Genomic DNA, 21265 nt, shown 5'->3' on the forward strand with positions numbered 1-21265 from the left:
CAGTGGTTTCAAATGGCCCCACAAGTTGAAATCCAAGGGGTTTAAATCTGGCGAGCGTGGAGGCCAAGCAATGGGCCCACCTCTACCGATCCACCGACCAGGGTACCTTCGATTCAGGTATCTGCAGGCAACAAGACTAACCTGTGTGGGAGCACCATAATGCATGTAGTGAGTTTGTTGACATATGTTCACTGGAACATCTTCCAAGATGGGCCTCTACAGCATTGTCATCTACCAAACCATACACGAAGTGCATATTTGCTTGTTCCTGATTGGTGTACATGGTCTCAACAACACCCACTCAGCATGTACCACTCATCAAATACCTACTTGTGTTTACAGGAAACCACCTGTGGAAGATACACATTCCAGTGAGCATGTGTTGTGACAGCTTATAACTCGGAAACCAAACATTTCCAGACCTATGTTCATATAAACGTTTTTCATTGTTTACGTGTAAGGAATACACTCCTGAAGTTATGCCACCTATTTCTGGGACACCCTGTATATATTATACATTGTAATCGTAAAAGCTAACCAAAACGTTACATGAATTGCTCCCTTGTAAAGTACTGTCTGCTATAAAATTTTTTGGAAGCATTTATGCTAGCTGAAGGAAATGCTTCCTTCTAAATTGGGCTTTACTCCCGAGTTGCTCATTATATTTTTTATCATAACAGTGGAACCTCAATTATATGTAAGAAAATACATAGTTTTGGAAAATTTTGTTTCACTTTATTGAGATCAGAGTGTTTAAAGTAAGAGAATGTAAAATTAGAGCCCAATGGTTTATGTTAACTAGTGTAGCGAGAACCTTCGCTTGAAGAACTTTACTTCAACATTATCAAGATCTAAGTTATACCAGGTGGTTATAATTAAAGTGACGGTGTTCAGAGTGGTACAGCACGGGCTGTAATGAGAGTAGCAGTCTGAAACTTCGTAGATATGCTAATGAAGCAATGCGCTCGCGAATTATGAAAAAAAAAAAAAAGTTCCAATTCTCGCCACCAGGGTAAAAAACGGCGCTGTAAGCAGTCAAAACGTGGAATTTTCCATAACTCTGACGTCAAAGTCGGTGAAATTGCCTAACCATTGTGTGAGCTCCCTGGTTGTTGTTGGTGACGCTTGTTGCTTTTTCCTTTAGTAATGTTCATGTAATTCGAATAGTGAAATTGTAGCGATATTTTATTACAAAGAGTATTGTTTTCTGCGATTTATAGTGTTTTTCCTGTAACTATACCAAGTTTTGACTGCTTACAGCGCCATTTTTTACCCTGGTGGCGAGAATTGGAACTATTTTTTTTTTTTTCATAATTCGCGAGCGCATTGCTTCATTAGCATATCTACGAAGTTTCAGACTGCTACTCTCATTACAGCCCGTGCTGTACCACTCTGAACACCGTCACTTTAATTATAACCACCTTGTACTTCAGTCACCCTCACTTTTAAACTACTACCTCTTACACGCAAGATGAACATAGAAAGCTGCCTACGCACCTTAAAGTAGCATACCCAAACAAACACACATCCTGACCTCTGCAATCACTATCTATGAAAATACATCAAAATAAGACTAGGCACATATATTCATTTCTTTTTTTAAAAGAACTTGTAGATGCTGCATTTATCTTTGGACTTTTTGTGCACCCTTGCACTCTTTAGTGCATAAAGGGTTATCGTACTATTCCTCGCAGAAGTTTGTACTTCTTCCCACGTGCAGTGTATCAGTCCACTACGTCTCTGAGTTTGATGTATAAGCAACATGCAAACACCATTCCAAATATCTGGAGAACACAAATACCAAGTCCTACAGCTCCGAGGATCACAAGATGATCTTTGATTTCACTTGATAATCTGTATACACAGCCCTGAAATGAAATGAAAAATATCTTGAATAAATTGTCAAATTGTAACAAAGTTTTCGAAATCATGTTTTTCTTCATGAGTCATTAAAAGTTAGGTTAAAAATGTAATAAAAAATCAGAAAGGGGGTATTACTTTTTTTTATATAATTTTATTATGTTTTTTAAACTGTTATTGTCTAGTATTCTGATAATTAATTTTCAAGTTATTAACACATTTTCTTTTCCTTCTAATAGTCTGTATTTAACTGTGTTAAATTCTAGTTTTCTGTGCATTTTTTATACAAATTATTACCCTCAAAGGGGTATTTTCAAAATTTGGATGCTTCAGTTTGTCAGATATTTGTTGACAGAGGTGGTTGTTTTGGCAGTGGTGTAAAGTGGTCAGTAAAGTCAGTACTTTTTTTTGTAAATAGTTGTGATATTTAAAAATTTTCGATTCTCCTCTGAAACTTTCTAGTCAGATTACAATTATTATTTTTTTTACAAATTAAACTAAATGTAAGGCATATTTTGTACCATCCCACCAGTGATGAAAGCATTTCTTGAGTTATGGCTTTCCACATTTACCAAAAAGTTGTAATATTACTGCCTGAGGGCAGTTATTTTATATCGTGTATAAGAGATCAAGGTACACCTTGTTAACCCATTTAGGATCGCTGTTCCATTATTGAAAAATAGTTTTGCAACAAAATCCCTAAGACAGTTATTATGGAAATTATTGTTGTTAATTGCATTAAGGTTTAGATGTTTGTGAAAACATATAATTTGCACATTTTCCCAATAAAAGTTACTAGCATCAGCAGCCTTCATAGACAAATGAAGTCAAAATTTGCTACATTTTTAAACAGTCGCACACGTAACACATTTTCTTTAATGCTTTTCGCATTCAGGCTAAATCATTATGGTAAGGTAAAGTTCCCCATGCCATTGCCATGAAGGCACATGGGGGTAGGGCCCCACATATTCTCGATCTCTTTCATTTTGGAGGTGATGTGATCAGCACCATGCTCCCCCCCCCACGGTAGTCCAGATTTGAGGCTGGGTGAGCCCCAGAGCTCCTTTCTGCAGAATCAAAGCTGGAAAAGTCCCAAGCTGAGATCACCCACCCCAGGAATAGAACCAGGGTCTTCCGCATGGCAGTCAGATGCCCTACCGATTAGACCATCACGGCTAGACCTAAATCATATTTTTACATTTGTTAACAGACACCATAAAGTACTTCTATTAAATCAGTTCATTATAATATTTTAATCCAATCTCATGTCTAGAATGTTAAAATTTGCGTGTAAAATGTCACTCGCAACACTCGAATGCCCCAGTAGTGTGTGTGTGTGTGTGTGTGTTGGGATGAGGGGGGGGGACTGGGTGAGATATGTATTAGATGATGCTATCATGGAGCATAAGATGACACCATATCAACATAAGAGTCCAACACTCAATGCACTCAGCCACTGAGATAAATGCTGAATCTTAGTGGCAATATCACTGAGAGGAAGAGGTTTAAGAATTACATAAAAAAAATCAACGGGATTCATTTCTAGCATGAGTGATAAGTTCTTCAAAGGTTCAATATGGGAGTTGTTCCATGAGAAGGTTATTTCTCAGCATTTAACAAGCGCTTCGACTGTAGAAGACTTTTGCAGTTCATTATGAATGTCAGACACAAGTTCACAACGAGATTAGGAATTATAGATTTGCTACACTCAAATCTACGATTACGATGCAATTAATAGCCTCTATACCAAGTTTCAGCACAATCCCTTGCTTCGAACGGGCTCCAGAGGACCCTGTGAAGGGCCTCTTTAATTCTAAGCGCCACACCAGCATTCGCTTTCCCATGATCTTCGTAGTCTCTATACAAAGTTCCAGCAAAATCGGATGATTCGAACTGGCTCCAGAGGTCTCTTGAGTAGGATAGCTTAAATTGAGGCCACCTGGTGGCAGTGGCTTCAACATTCTTCACAAGCACTTGCACATGATACATGTTTGTGGAAGATTGCCAAGAAAATTACTGAATGTGTTCTCTACCCTACATGTAGTTCACTTTTTCCTTCATCCCCTTGCCTGAAACTGGAACTAAGAGGTAAATGTTTTGACTTTACTGATGCTGTCATGAAGAAGGCAGAGGGTGGCAAGTTGGCCATGACAAAGATAGGTTCCAGTACGTATTATAAGATTGACAGACCCATTGGACCAAGTACATTCTATTCAACAGTGTCTGCTTCGAAAAGGAACCCGTTCACCTGGATCCTGCCTAATCCATAATGTTTTTGGTGAGTAAGAAAATTATTCCTATTTAATGACTGGTCCTCGTATAAAACATTGGTGCTACAGTCACATACTTACATTATAGGATATGTTGCTGGGGTGCTTGCTCTTGCCGCAGTGCACACTTTCTGTTTTACAGCAGGAATCAGGAACGAGGTTTGGTTCATCAGGATTTTCTTTCAGCCATCGACTATATTCCCAGTCTTCAAATCTGATAGCACCACAGCATTTGTACTAGAAAATAAAATTCATCATCAGTATTGAGGAAAGCGTTGTACACTTAAAAAGTAACAAGAAAAAATTATGGATTGTTACTTTTCATTACATCATTGATTTGTAGTCTACATGAGAAGTAATTATTTCGTTTCCTATGATTATTCTATCAGTTGGTGGATTGTCTATGTTACAAAACGTGGATTGAAAATGGTTCTATTAGTAAAGGAGAAAGTCATGTTGGTGAGAAATGGCATTATGAACTAGAAGATAAATACCAATTTTTCACTGTAGTCCCTTCTAACTTGAGACAGTGCAACATGTTGAAGAATGCTCCTTTGCTGGGTTCGTAAGCTACTACACAAAAAGAGTAAAGTGTTGGAGTTACGTTATTTTTGGGAGAGAAAAAATAAAGCCGTCATACACAGGGCTTAAAATGGAAATTTTCACAAAACGGCAGCACAACGCATCCCTATGTAGAAGGGAAGTTTGTGAAAGCTGTAATATATAGAGCTACTATTGAAGAATATTAATAATTCCGTTCACAATGAAAAATAAAAATGTAGTGAAATATCTAAGAAAGAAAAAAATAATGAACCTGAAAGGTCTGTTGCCATTTCTGACGAGGTAGAATGCCAAGTTTCCAGATTTCATGAATCCGAACATCATTCTGGCCTGCTCCTGTCCATTTCGAGCTTTGGTCATGCAATTATCAACATTTAGCTTCACATCTGTTGAAAACAACACAATGCATAGCATGTTTTGTTCTGGCAGGTAAATCCTTCAGTTCAGAATTTATCACATAACTGTTACAATTGCTAGAGTAATTTAGGTCATATGAAGAATTCAAGAAATCTTGAAAATCAGAAAAAATATATTATTATAAAATTGATTTTAATAAGAAAAATTATTGTATCATTTCTTATGTGTTTACATGCAAGGGTTTTTCTTTGCCCCCTAAGGGAATTTAGAACAGGTCAAGTTATCCTATTGCTACATATAGATATTAGCCCCTTATTCTTAGTGACAAGGAGAAAATATACCAGCAGAAAAAAAAACTACCTGCACAAAATGTCTCCAAATTTGATATAGGTTTCTCAATATTAATATTTAAAAATGCAATGAGGTTAAACATTTATAGACACAGTGTACTACAGGGACAAAGCTTACCTCTCTCTGCATACTGTCAATAGCAGTGGTTTTGTAAGGGTCCATATTGTATGACTCCAAGAAAGTTGCATTGAGGTTCAGACTCAATTCATGTTCCACTTGCTCCCCATATACGGATGCTAGAATGCCCACCATCGCTTCCAGAAGGAATATTAGGAGCAACAGGAAAGTGTACTGAAAATAAAATAAAAAATCAAGATTTCAGAAATAACTGACCACTACAACTACAGGAATCCTACCTTCAATTATACATGGTCTGTACAAATGTTACTTATCAACCTAACTAACAGCAGGCAATTGCACATCATACCATTCCATTTTCCAAAATATGAAGGGAGAACTTCAATTAAGTACAGTGGGATCCATGAGTATTACCGTGCAAATTGTCCATCACCATGTTCGTGCACTTTATTTGACCAAATAAGAGCTTCAACAATTTAAAAACTCAAAACAAGCTGTTGACAACTTCTGCACCAGCATACATAAAAATCCATCGCTTAAAAAAACAATAGGATGTATGAGAAGAATTAATGAAAATAGTCATGGACACTTTGCACGGTAATACTCATGGATCCCACTGTACAGGTTGGCATTGGCTCCAGTACGAGCACAAATCCATTACTTAACAAAAAAGGGGGTGCAGGTAGAAGTAAAAAATGAACCTATAATATTGAAAATTTTGCCTACTATTATCTTTTGCCGATTCTGCAATAGAACACAGGTGATCTTTGTGGGTGTGCCTTCATCAATTTCATTACTCATCCTCATACAATTGGCCAAAAACGGCAGAAAGCTAAGTAAAATAAACCCAATCAATCGTAACAAAGATTCGGTTGAGAAATAGATTCCTCATATAAGGTTCACACATCTCACAATTCACTGAACTCGACTTCAAAAGATTTTCGTAGAACTATTGTCAGCCAAGGGCTCCGGCAATATTTTTTTTTTGGTGGGACAGAGTCATAGAAACTTTTATTATTATAATTACAGCTATTATTAGTATTATCACTACTACTACTACCATAGGCGCCGACTCCATGGGGCTTAGGGGGGCTCGAGCCCCCCCAATGTTAAGGATGTGGAGGCAGAGCCCCCAAATAATTTTGCTTAAGAGGATCTAATGTATTATTTTTCTTCTCTTATAAAGTTTACTCTGAATTGTGCCACATGAACTTAACTTTAAATACACATTTGAAATGTTCTAGACCATCAATTTGGGTGGCTGAGACCGCTAAACCATCAACTTTGGGGGGGCTATGACCGGAGACAGCAAAACACATGACTTATTACTATGTACTAAGTATGTAATTATTATTTACTATTATACATAGCTATATGAGAAGGCTGGCCATACTGGACTGCGACCACTTTGCCCTCGTCGGTGGACGTTGAGAGCCTCCAGTATGCAACAGATCTTAAGGAACTATGAAAACCTCAATTTTCTTGAGAAATTTTCTGAAGATGATTCTACTGACACAACATTAAAATGGATACCTGGAGACAATGCTTCACTTCAAGACATTTTTCTTTCTCTCCCTCTACTGCCATGTGATGGGTTCAATAGAAGAGGTAAACTGTAAGATTCAGTCTCCACGCATTGGTGCTACAGAAGTGGAATCAAAACTAAAATACTTGACTGACATCTTTTTCAAGAAAAGCGAATGTGTTTTGAGCAGTTCTGGCTGAAATGCACAGAGGGCAAACCCAACCTCATTGATGAGCCAGAATTGCCCCGGCAACGTCACGTCCCTAAGAGACTTGAAAATCCTGATGCTGCCAAACATCACAAGTTCTACACTCCAAAATAGTATTATAAATCAATATACACTGATGTGTGTGACACAGCAAAATCATGTGTTAAACAAGGACATGAATCTACAGGACTACAAAAAGTATCAGCCGTAGAGAAAGAATGCATCTCAGCTGTGAACAGTTGCACAACAAACTTTCAGCAAACGCGAGAATTTTTTTGCCAAGATTTGGATGCCGATAGGCTCTCCTTACACATGTCCATGCTTGGTGATATCGCCAAACAGATGACAGTGGTTCTAACTACCATGCATGACATAAGGAAGTTTCTGTTGGAAGACAGCACCCTCCAGGAGCCAAATTCATGCATGATGGTCCTCCAGTGCCAGTGACGACAGCCACAGCCGAAAGGTCATTCAGTGCTATTAGCCGACTAAATACATATTTGAGATCTACAATGAGGCAGAAGAGACTAAGCAGCTTAGCGGTACTCCACATACATCAAACTGTGCTTGATAATTTGGACCTGAGACCGCTCGTTAATGAGGTCATAAAAAAATAACCCACTGCGTAGAGCAACTTTTGCTTTATTTTTAAATCATGTTCATATGTTTTTGTTGTGTATGTCACTGTATATCTTAGTGTACATGCTATTTTTTTATTATTGCAAAATTAAATTAAAAAAGTAAAATATTGTAGCAAGAACAAAAAAGTAAATTGTTTTCCTGCAATTTGTGTTAGCATTTATGTAAATAATTAAATAAAACTGTTAAATGTTGTAAATATTCGTTATTTGCAACCCATCACATGTCTGTTGCGGACATTAAAACACACCCATGCCCTCGCCGGGACTAGAACCCGAGACCTCTGGATCAAAGCGAGTAGAGTCGACACCCAACACGCTCGGCTACCGAGGCCGGCATAAAAATGTTAGGTTGGTCTCTTAATGTAAATACATTCTTTTCAATAAAAATGTTAATTTTTATCTAAAAAAACAAATGAGCAGACACAAAAGACATAAAGAGACTTTGAAACATTTTCTAAACGTTTTTCATGTTGCATTTCATTTGCATGAGGAATATAATAGCTGCTTAAAAACTGCTATACGAAGACGTAATTTTTATTTTTAAAAAGGGGAGGGAGTGAGTCATTCATTCATTCATTTCAGTGATCAGAGCCCCCCCCAATAATTTTGACAAGTCGGCGCCCCTGACTACTACTTATTTTATATATATATATATATATATATATTAAAATGACATGCATTTATAATTTTCATGTGCTGTATATCTATACATATTTGCACAACTGTATACTTAACATATTAATTCATGTAGGACAAAAAGCTGTTTTTTTTATAGTTAGACTGAAAGCTTAAATGTAACCCTACTTCAATAATAATAATAATTGTTGCTGTAACTTACGTCACAAAAAACAATATTTTTTGTTGTAAAATATATCTACAAATTCACCATTCGAATTACATTAACTCTTTCCAAATATCTCAGGGGAGGGGGGCAAGTGCCCCCCGCCCCTGCGGGTGCCCTTGTCACCAAAGTTGTGTATCAATCCATCACGAAATGTCCATGGCCTTTGGCAGATGTCCTGTGTATCGATTTGATTCAGGTAAGTTAAGAAAAATGGTTGTGATCAAGGGTGCCCGCAGGGGGGGGGGGCACTTGCCCCCATTGAGATTTCTGGAAAGGGTTAATGAAATTCGAATAGTGAAATTGTAGATATTTTATAACAAAAAATGTTTTCTGTGGCTTATAGACCTTAAGTTACAGCAATTATTCCTATTATTATCTTCACTATTTGAAGTAGGGTTATATTTAAGCTTACAATTATCTAAATATAAAATACAGCTTTTTGTCAGTATACAGTTATGCAAATTGTTTATAGATATAATACAGAATATGGAAATTACAAATGTATGTAATTTTAAAGAACATAAGTAGTAGTAGTAGTAATAACAAAACAATAAAAGCAGTAATAATAATAATAAAAGTTTCTATGACCCTCATTATCAGGGCCGGATTAACCTATGGGCAACTGGGGCAATTGCCCCAGGGCCCTTACTAAAAGGAAGCTGTGAAGGGCCTCCACCAAAAAATATTTTACCCAGCTGGCTATGCTTGTGGAAAAATTACATAAGAAGTTGTTTTTCAAAAATAAAAAAAACTTCAATATTGTCGTATGTCTACACTCTTCTGGATCCAATTGTTGTACAGCTCTCAGTCGATCTGTTTGTAGATATCTGAAGCTCAGTATACTTTATACCATGGATTGATTTGGATGTGGTGTGGAAATAAGGCACACTTATTCAAACAATCCATTCTCAGATACGATTAAGATAATAAATAATCCTACGAAGTACATAACTTTCTTTAGTTAATAACATCGTTTTAGAACTGTGAGTTTTTCTAGGGGAAAAAATTGTGAAGATACTAGCGCTCTCTCTCGGTGCATAAGTGAACTACGGGACACCTAAAACTAAGCAGCGCTTTTGTGAACCGCGCTAATATGAGCTAACGGACGGCGGAATGAGTTTATTGTTTCCTTTCGGCTAAGTAAACTAGCAGAGCTAGTACCATGTTGTGCCCACTCTTTGAATCGGGTAGGGAAAGCAGCGGCTAATGCATGTCCTGCAGCTGTTCATTTCTTCGATTTTGTACAACGGCTTTATGTATTCTTCACAGCATCACCTCACCATTATCAAACATTGGATAAGTTAAGACAAGCAGAAGGGAATTACTATGTTCCCAAGAGTTTAAGTGAGACTCGGTGGGCATATAGAGGAGATGCCACAAAAGCCATAGTCCAAGGTTACGAAAAAATTAAGGAAGCTCTTGTCGAAATAGGCAATGACAAAGAAGAGAAGGGTATTGTAAGAAGTGAAGCGAATGAACTCTCACGGCAGATTTCATCCCTGGAAATAGCATTGTTACCCGTTTTTAGAGAGATTTGATGCTACGAGCAAAACACTTAAAGATCCAAGGTGAGTTCATCAGTCTGCCATTGATATTTTGAGATCTTTAAAGAAGTTCGTAGAATCAAAAAGGAACTCTTTTTCTGAATATAAGGAGATAGCCAGAAGAAGAAGTGGCACAGAAGAGTACAATAAGGAACACTCACGTCAGCGGGTGAGAAACGTCCGACTGAATCCTCTTGACTATCAAAATGAACCTCAAATCCACCTCTCGCCTAGTGAACATTTCACAGTGGAAAGTTTTCTACCAGTGATTGATCAAATCACCCCATCACTTGCCCTATGAATCTGTCGCAAAGAGGTTCAGTATTCTAAATGAACTTGCAGTGACAACTCCATCACAAATTCCATCTGCAGCTCGCGAGCATCTATGAGGAGGATCTGGAACCCTCGCTAGAGAATGAGCTGATACAGTTTGCACACCTAGTAAGCAGTAGCAATGTCAAACATCAGGAAGACATCCCAATGGAACTGTCTATGTATAATATTGTATGTAAGGACCCATTCCGCAGTACATTTCCCAATGTCGAAATTCTATTTAGAATTTATTTGGTCTTAATGGTAACAAACTGCAGCAAAGAAAGATCTTTCTCAAAAATGAAATTAATGAAAAACAAGCTTCGTGCTGCCATGGGACAGGATCGCTTATCCAATCTTTGTTTATTAAACATTGAGAATTGGACTTAGACGATATAGTAGATGAATTTTCGGCGAAAAAGGCAAGAAAAGTGTGTCTACTATAAGACTTTGGGAATTTTCTTGAAGAAAGTGTAGTTACTACAATTTCCACAATGAACCTGTCGATAATTGTCCAGTAGATGGACCGTGCATATGTAGTGACATATTTACTCTTAATTGTAAATAATATCATTTATAATAAATTATGTACGTAAGTACAGTCTACTGCTCAGTTCTCTATTTCCGTATGAATCCCCTTAGTATTTACTATACGAGGGTCACTATTTATATTTTGAGCCTTGGCAACACTGATTGAAGTTAGGCGCGATTTGACGTTTGCACGGAATCGTCTGGCATTATTGACCATAAAGTACTTCGAATGTTTTGTCAATAGCTTCATTTGTGTTGTTTATGTTGCCTTGGAGATTGCGCGACAACAATAAAATGGAATTAACTCGTGAACATTTTCGTGCGATGATTTTTTACGATTTTCGACGTGGATTATCAAGACAAAAGTGCATCGATCAACTTACTTCCACATTTGGCGATGAGGCCCCATCCTTTGCCACTGTGAAACGCTGGTATAACGAATTTAATCGTGGCCGCCATTCGCTCACCGACGAGATTCGCGAAGTTCGTCCAAAATCAGTTGTTGTTCAAGAAAACATTGATGCTGTGCAAAACCTAATACTGCAAGATCGTCATGGGACATACTGCGAGATTGAGGCAACCATAGCCATTAGTTCCACCAGCATATATAAAATATTACATGATCATTTATCTGTGAGAAAGGTATGTTCTCGTTGGATCCCACACAATTTGACAAAAACTCAAAAAGGTGCTTCAAAAGACGTATGTAAGATTCTAACAGGTGACGAATCATGGATATATGCATATGAGCCGGAACGTAAACAGCAGTCGACTGTATGGGTGTTTCAAGATGAACCCAATCCAACAAAAGTTGTTCGCGCTCGAAGCACATCGAAACAAATGGTCGCCTGTTTTTTCGGGAAAACTGGTCATGTGACAACTGTGCCTTTAGAGGAACGTAGAACGGTCAACTCTGAATGGTGCACAACAATTTGTTTGCCAGAGGTCTTCGGTCAAATACGGAAAACAAACAAACGCCGTCGGATCATTCTTCATCAAGACAATGCCAGCTGTCACACATCTCGACTAACAACCGACTTTATGAACAGTCAAAGAGTCGAATTGTAGGGTCATCCGCCGTACAGTCCTGATTTGGCACCCAATGACTTCTTCTTGTTCCCGAATGTCAAGAATAAATTGCGTGGACAACGATTTTCGTCGGCGGAAGACGCCGTTGAATCGTTCAAAAACCATATTATGGAGGTGTCTCAAGAAGATTGGAAAAACTGCTTTGACAAATGGTTCGAACGAATGCAAAAGTGTATTGACCATAAAGGAGAATACTTCGAAAAACAATAAAGCAGTTTTCAATGCCAAATTCCTGTTTTTTCATTGTTAGGCTCAAAATATAAATAGTGGCCCTCGTAGGTACGTATATTGTAGTTACGGTGTTCATAATATACTGTAGACATTTAGACGCAGAATTTTACTGCTGCTATAATGCTACAATTTTCGTCCTGTAACTTTATTTTACTGCGTTATTCTCCCTGCAAACCTATCTGCGATATGTTCGATTGTGAATGACTACTGATTCTAAAATCAGGTGTACCATTTCAACTGCTGAAAATTGGTGGTTAACATATTGAGCTAATAAAGCTCCTAGTAAAAAATAATAAAAGAAAATGGGGGGGCACCAAACATTTTGCCCAGGGACCTCCACAAACCTTGATACGGCCCTGCTCACCATGCCTTCCCCATCTAAGAATAAATACAGCGGGGGCTCTTGGTTGTGATGGATAAGTCATGTCACTCACAGTGGATCGAGATGAAAAGTCTCCACATACAATGATAATGATAGTTTTCATTAATAATTTACAATGATGATTATTTGATTGTTATTATTTCTCCTAAGTTTTATGATTTTGTCTGACCGCCCCCACAAAAATTTCTGGCGATGCCCATGGCCTCTAGAGCTTGGAACTCTTGAGAGATTGCAAATAAAGTATGTACAGTGGGATGCACAAGTATTGCTCGGCAAATTGTCCATGATGTTATCATTAAATTTTCTCGACGTGTTTTTAAGGAATATTTTTTTTTATTTCCGAATGCTGTTGCAGAGGATGTCAGCAGCGTATTTGACGTTTTCTAGCTCTCATTGCGTAAATCAAAGAGAAAGGACATTGCGATGGATTATTTGCTTGACAATACGTATGCATCTCTATCACTTACGAAACCAAGTGTGGCAATAGTGCTGCGAGCATATTCTCTTGCTCTACCCCACAGTTGCGGGTCATGGCGATGAGTATGACGGACTTGGACAATGGAGGTTATTAGATTTGACAGCAGATATAACTAGGGGCTTAAGTACGCCTGGTGACACGCGTCAAATGCTTTCCATCGATCCCCCTGCCTCTTCCCTCTGAAGAACGAGGCACTGATTGATGTCATCAGTTACCCTGGCAATTGCTTCGATCTAATGCGAAACGATTGAAGTTAATGGACCCCTTGCTGGTATCCGAGAAGAACTGACACGAGGCACGTGTCTGGCTCAACTCGGACCGATGGGTGAGTCACCGTGGCTTGCGTTCGAAAAATTGCCCACTGAATGTGGACATTCAGTCAATGCTTCCCGCCACAAGCCGTTTCCTACCTCATCAGGCCTGACTGGGGGCCATGTCGATGCGTCATTTGGACGTGAATGTCGATGTTCGAAATATTCTTAATGAAGTGGCACGAAGTAGGGGACCATTTGGAACCAATGGGGTGCGTTCCATATTTCAATCGAGGTGTTTTTACCAGAACTCACTGGAATGCTGCGATTGGTGACGACATCAAGTACTAATTTTACATGGATCTTTATGCCCTTTGGCTCGTTCCAGGTTACGAATGCTACAAAACTTTACATCTGGTAAAAAAAAATGTACTTCAGTAATTATCCCATCTCTGTTTACTTTATAGCATAGGCGTAACTACAGACAGAATGTGGAGCTTAACTTTGGGGAGGTAGAAAAAGTTTTCAAGCCCATGAAAATATCATCCAGGATTATTTTGATAAATAACTAGTACATTTGCAAAATCATAAAAATTACTTGTTACTTTGATCCTCAGGTTCAAGGAGTTTAACCAAGTAGCATGAACTTGTAAATTTTCATAAACCTGAAAATTGGGTAGAGGCAAATACTTCATAGGAAATTACATATTTTAGGTAGGTCTCACATCAGAACCTAAACTTTATCTCACATATAATACATACGGACGGCCAGAATGAAAGTTACCCAACTCGGAGCCCTCTGTAACCTGTTTGAGGCATCGTAGAACTCTGAAATTTGGTGAATCCACTATGCAGACCATGGGAAAGAGGATGGCAATAAAAAAAGTTCAATTTTCCGCCACCAGGTTGAAATGTGGCGCTGTAGGGTGAAGTGCCCATATTTCGGATAGGTTCCTAATTTCGGATACCAAGAAATTTCCACCTTAGAACAGCAGCGCCGAAGTGCAGATAATGCGAACTAACACGTTGCTTCGTCCCCCAGTTGCACCCTTGTGCTTGACCTTGAGCAATGTGTTTTTAGTGTGTGGTTGATATCTTTGACTTTTCCGGAGTTTTGATGTAATATTTCACCATCCAAACTTAAGGCCTACAACTAGAAGGTTAGTATTTACTCACTTCTGTCTAAATTTTATATAATCTTGAGAGATTCAGCAAACATTATTAAGTAGTTATAGTCACGTTGTTTCAGAGGGTGAACGCACAGAATCGCCATATTGAACATGCGACTGGGTTGCCTAATTTCGGATGCTACACGGGTACCTAATTCCGACTATCCGAAATTGTGCACCCTTTCTAAATACTCATGATGTGTTATTTATTTCACAGATGCCTGGACGAAAAAGGAAAAACTGGTCCCAAGAAGCAATGAAAAATGCTATCGAAGCGGTGAAGAAAAAGGAAATGGGATTTCTAAAAGAATCTAAAGTATTTAAAGTTCCAAATTCCACTCTTTTGGATTATGTAAAGAGTGAAAATGTTGATGAGCGATTGTTATCATCAATTGGCCGGAAGTGCGCACTTGGCGGTGAGCTAGAAGAGGAACTTTCAGAATATTGCAAGGTGATGGATGAACGTTTCTATGGATTAAGAAGACGTGACATCCGAATATTAGCGTACCAGCTTGCAGTGCGGAATAATGTTAATCATCCATTCTCAGCAAAGAAAGGTTTAGCTGGAAAGAAATGGTTGCGACGCTTTTTAAAAAGGCATCCTATGCACTCATTCAGAAAGCCAGAGCTGATTTCGTTAAGTAGGGTTAAGAATTTTACCAAAGAAAAGATCTCGGCATTTTTTGATATTCTTCGACCAGAACTACAAAAGGTGACATTTAACCCCACAAAAGTTTTTAATGTTGACGAAACTGGAATCTGTGCAGTTCAGGGTACTCCGTCTCAAGTCCTGAGTATCAAAGGCAAGAGGCAAGTAGCTCGACTGTCTTCAGCAGAGAGAGGTTCGTTAATCACAATTGTGACGTGCATGAGTGCAGCAGCAACGTTTGTCCCTCCACTGATCGTCTTCCCACGTGCCAGGATGAAGCCTGAGCTGCTGATTGGAACGCCACCAGGGACGGTATCAGCCTGTCATCCATCTGGGTGGATACAAACCCATATTTTTACTCAGTGGTTTGAACATTTTATTCGAGCAGTCAAGCCATCAAACGAAGATCCGGTGGTTCTTATTTTAGACGGGCACTATTCCCATACAAGAAACTTAGACATAGTTTTGTTAGGAAGACAACATGGAGTACACATTGTGTTTCTCCCACCACATTCAAGCCACAAATTGCAACCCCTCGATGTTAGTTTCATGGGTCCCTTCAAAAAGTACTATTCACAAGAAATAGATTTGTGGCTTGATATTCCACCCATTCAAAGCAGTGTCAATGTTTCAATTGGTGAAATATTCGGCAAGGCATATGTGAAGGCAGCAAACATGCAAACTGCTATGAACGGTTTCAAGAAATGTGGAATATCACCCTTTGACCCCACAGTTTTTAGTGACGCTGATTTCTTACCAGAACAGCAGACTAGTAGAGGAAACACTCCTGCACATGTCTCGCCTTTCGACCTTCGGCCTCCACCAACATTGCCTTGCTCCTCCACGATCAGTAGACAAGCTGGCAAAGCAGCTGTGATTACTGCATCTCCTTATCAGAAGGAACTAGTTGAAAAAAAAAGGATCAAACAAGCGAAACAAGCAGCAATAAAACAATGAAATGTAAGAGAACTATTTTCAGAGAAGAGAAAAATGACGGAGGAAAGAGAAAGAAGAAACCAGCTGTCTCAAAGAGATCGAGAAAAAGGAAACCAAAATCGATTGATAAGGATTCATCCGAGGATGAGGGAAGTGTCTCCGAAGAATCTATCCACCTCGTTTCCACAGACGACGAAGACAGTGCAGATGAAGAATGTATCTATTGTTCCGTTCCCTATCGTGAAGATACATCTGGAGAAGATTGGATAAGATGTGTGCAGTGCCTCAGATGGGTCCACGAGATGTGTGCAGGAACAGACAAGAATGAATGGAAGACTTTCAAGTGTGAATACTGTCAGTGACAAAGAAAACTAAAATTGATTTCATGATATCTTTCAATTTGTAAGAACATACACGTCCTTTCTATACAATCAGTTGATTTCATCTTATGAGTTTAGAAAATATTTCGACTGTATTGAAAGCTGAAATTTATCATTAGTAACCCTATCCGAAATTGGGAAATTAAGTATCCGAAATATGGGCACTTGACCCTAATAATGAATATTGAAAAACATAAGTCAGGTGTACAAATCTTTAAATCAGGAACAAGAGGCTCTATCCGCCACTGCAACAGCCACTTCGGTGACAACTTCTTCTGCAATCGGCCGGCGGCCCCTTCCTGCTGCAACACCCAGATCTCCAGTCTCTTCAAATTTCTTCATCTTTCTTAAGCCATGCGTCGTCATGGGCCCCTTTCGAAGCCCTTTCGCATGACGATAACCTCGCATCGCAGCTGCACTATTACTACCGTTCTGATAAAACAACTTCACCAGCAGCACTCACGTTAAGTGATTTAGCTGAGTTATTAATTAGAAAGAGTTAGTGGCTGGAAGTTGCGAGAAAATAATCTCTCGTTTATTGCAAGGTAAAGGAAAATCCATAACCAATTGGAGCAGTTTACGTCATTATTACAATCCATCATGGAAGTACAGCGCCACGTTTCAACCTGGTGGCGGAAAACTGAACTTTTTTATCGCCATCCTCTTCCCCCATGGTCTGCATAGTGGATTCGCCAAATTTCAGTTATACGATGCCTCAAGCAGGCTACAGAGGGCTCTGAGTTGGGTAACTTTAATTCTGGGCACCCGGTACATACTGTATTTCTGACTGTTGAAATTTAAACTATACAAGGTATAATGAAACACTTTACTGTCGTGACAACTTTGATTCATAGTCAAGATTAAATCTGTTATGTAACGTCCCTCCCTGGGTGGTTGTATCTATGGTGTGGTATTAATTGGACTTCTTAACATTATACGATGCGCACATAAATCTATCTTGAACCATCCACCCAAATTCTCTGACTACAACTGATGGTAAAAGCAATATTATGCAAATTGTCCATCGCCATGGTCATTCAATTACTTATTTGCAACATGAAACGCCAATAAGCAGAGGACCACATCACCACATCTTCAGCATCAGTACAATTGCATTCCTTAAAACAATGTAGCACGGGGGATAAAAGAGAACTTTCATAGCGATGTACAGTCAGCAGCAAAGGTAGTAGGCAAATTGTGCATCACTATTTTCATTTTTTTATATATATTTTACAACTTGCGTTGTTTTAAAGAATGGAATTCTGATGTGAATCAGATGTATGTAGTCCTCTGCTTATTGACGTTTCATTTCATGATCGTCACATTGTGGAAAACAGACTGAATGACAATGGTGATGAATAATTCGCCTACTGTTTTCTTTTGTCGTTGAGCGTACAATTTGCCTGCTGTTATCTTAGACGCTGGTTGTACAGCCAACGGAAAAATATAATGGTGGACAAATTGTCTATAGCTATTTTCACTCACCCTTCGTTTTGCAAGAAATGGCATTCTGTTGATGGGAAGCAGATGTCTTTTGCTTACTGATGATTTTGTTTTTTGATTGTCACATTGTGGATAACAATGAATGAAAATGGAGAGGAGTAAATCACATACTATTGCTTTTGCTGTTGAGTGTACAAATTTCGGTTCAAATTGATCTAATTCTAATGCACTATATTCACCAAGGTTGATAAAAGAAAACGTATGGTTTGAGGCTAATGTGTTTCTTTCTTAGTCTCTGCAATGTTAGTTAACACGTCTTTCTTCAATTCATCGGGCTTTCAGAAAGTCAACGAATTTTCTAATTATGTAAATTCTGTTCTGATCTAATGTCTATGAAGAAAATGACGAAAATTCCTCGTGAAATTTCGCATGCAGTTGATCCTGAAAGTGATAGGAGAATGGTTCCAACGAATGACTGAGTCAAGTGGGGTGAGTACTTTTTCTTGTGATTTAGCATAGTTTTTCTGTCACTTTGACCAATCGCGACGAAAAGGATGAATGGTGATTAGATTAAATTGAAGGGCCAGGGCGAGAAAAAAACAACAACAGGAAAGTCAGTTTTCTGTCGTATGCGAGGTAGTGGTGTCATTTCCTGCCATGTGAATGCTATGCTGGACTTTACACATGCTTTCTTTCGCTTCATACATTTGACACTTCCATTCGTCGACTTATGTGTTATTTGTACATTTTCATTTGCATGTTAAATTTTAATTCATTTACATGTCCAGCAACGTTTTGCAATTAAAATTTCATTTTTGGAGCTTGACGAACATTGACTTACCTGGGTCTTCTCCCCTGACCCTTCAATTGGTGAAGGGTCGCTCACAAAGAACATATGCACAAGTCGGGACTCGAGTTAGAAAAGTTAGTACTTTGTGTTCACCCCCTCAGGGATACATGCAACCAGAGGGTGGCATTGCCTATCCTTGTCCAGGTTTACTGAAAAAGAAAAAGGGGGACAGGGACGGGTCCACCTATAATAACACAAACTCTACAAATACTTACAGCAAGTAGTAAGCAGCGGTTCTCCTTGCACACTCCATAGCAGCCCACGAAGGTGACGAAGAGCACCAAGATTCCAGCCACTATCAGGACGTAAGCCGCCAGAGCATACGTCACCGTCGTGAAGAGCGAGATGTATTGATGTTTGTCTACGACGGTCCACACGCCGACACCCAACACCGCCACTCCCGCCAGCTGGAAAGAAAAGACAAACGTGTCAGAAACAACAATACTTGCAGACAAAATGTACCTTTTTGTTCACCCAGCGAACGTTCCTTCAAAATCGAGTTACAACAGTGGCGTAGCGGCCGGCGCAAAGTTTTCTCTGCGCTCCTGAAATTGTATATAATTTCAGAAAAACAACACACAGTGTCGGTTATTTTTTTAAAATACATAGACAAAATGTAGGTCAACAATGACAAATTTTGAACTCGAAATTCACTGAGGTGAGCACTAAATGAAAACGCCCGATCGGTGAACTTAGAGTACGTATCAACAAAGTTACTGTAATTTACGAATTATTCACGACTGTTTAATTTATTTATTTGTTTTCATATGGAAGGTGGTCGAGTGGGTTCCCAGTAACATAAGACAATGTCTGCGATAATAAGCAGGCGCGTACTGGCTCAATCACAGTGGCCACAACCTGTGGGTCCTGAGAAATGCCTTATTAATTTACTTGCTCGCAGATTGACTCGAACAAGAAAAAAATCATCATCTCACACCTTTATAGATATGCCGTTTGTTTGGAATCTTTTAGAGTATACCAGTTGGGCTGAAAATTTCGTAGGCTGACTCATAGATGGCGTTACTAGAATTAAATCCATGTGATTTTTACTTAGTACTAACCTTCAAAAGATACGTGTATAAATTTCAGAGCTGCCGGATAATTAGTTCGTGAGATATAGCATTGTGAGTGAAGCAGCTTTTGTTATTGTGAAAAAATGGATAAAAAAGAATTTCGTGTTAATAAAGCATTGCTTCTTGGCGAAAAAAAATACTGTTGAAGCCAAGGCTTGGCTTGATAAACATTATTCGGACTCTGCACCAGGAAAATCAACCGTTGAGAAGTGGTTTGCTAAATTTAAACGAGGCGAAATGAGCATCGAAGACGATGCACGCAGTGGACGCCCCAAAGAGGCTGTTACCGACGAAAACATCAAAAAAGTCCACAAAATAATTTTAAATGATCGTAAAGTGAAGTTGATCGAGATAGCTGAGACTTTAAAAATATCAAAGGAACGTGTTGGACATATTGTGCATAAATATTTGAACATGCGAAAGCTGTGTGCAAAATGGGTGCCGCGCGTGCTCACAATCGATCAAAAGCAACAACGTTTTGATGATTCGGAGCAATGTTTAGCGATATTCAACCGTAATAAAATTGCTTCCCCATCCACCATATTCTCCAGATCTGGCCCCCAGTGACTTTTTCCTGTTTGCAGACCTTAAAAGAATGCTCGCTGGAAAGAAATTTAGCACTGATGAAGAGGTAATCGCCGAAACTGAGGCCTATTTTGAGGCTAAAGATAAATCGTACTATAAAAATGGCATCGAAAAATTGTATGACCGCTATAATCGTTGTATCGCCCTCGAAGGCAACTATATTGAATAATAAAATCGAATTTTGTCAAAAAAATATTTTTTACTATGTTAGCCTACGAACTTTTCAGCCCAACTGTTATTATTGTCTACAGTTATGAATCTAGTAGGAAGATTCAGTTGCTCGGACAGTCTGTTTTTTATTGCCACACAAACAAGGAAACTTGGTAATTCATGAACTTTTATCACTAAAATTAGTTTTATTTGTGGTATTTAAAATGTAACTTCCCACCAAATATTTTCAAAGGGGGCCCAAGCCTTTTTATATAAGAACTGAGACAAATTTCCCACATATCCTACACCTGTTAAGTGTTACAGATTATTTTAGATTTTTAGCTATAGTATGACGAGGTAGATCAATTTCCTTTTCATTGTTAAACCCTTCAAAGGAGGTAGCAACTATTGTACGGCCGTTAGCCTCTTACGTCATCGATGATATATAGGCTATACTTTGTAGTAGGCCTATTTTCGATATTTTTGTTACTAAGGGGTAAGGGGTGTGTGGGACAGA

At 38.7% G+C, this 21265-nt stretch overlaps 1 protein-coding gene across 1 annotated transcript in view; it reads right to left on the reverse strand.

Annotated features, from left to right (window-relative positions):
- Positions 1 to 1354: 1354 nt before the first annotated feature.
- LOC145997246 (CD151 antigen-like) overlaps positions 1355 to 21265 on the reverse strand; it is a 139635-nt gene continuing 119724 nt past the window's right edge. Inside the window, exons 3-6 of the mRNA XM_083134078.1 lie at positions 19156 to 19347; positions 5517 to 5690; positions 4212 to 4367; positions 1355 to 1868 (exon numbers count right to left, since the gene is read on the reverse strand). Coding sequence (XP_082990204.1) covers positions 1725 to 1868; positions 4212 to 4367; positions 5517 to 5690; positions 19156 to 19347 — 666 coding nt within the window. The 3' untranslated portion in view covers positions 1355 to 1724. The remainder of the gene's footprint in view (positions 1869 to 4211; positions 4368 to 5516; positions 5691 to 19155; positions 19348 to 21265) is intronic.

The sequence above is a fragment of the Lepisma saccharinum genome, chromosome 13, assembly GCF_977018435.1.
Source record: "Lepisma saccharinum chromosome 13, izLepSacc3.1, whole genome shotgun sequence".
Lineage (NCBI taxonomy): Eukaryota > Metazoa > Arthropoda > Insecta > Zygentoma > Lepismatidae > Lepisma > Lepisma saccharinum.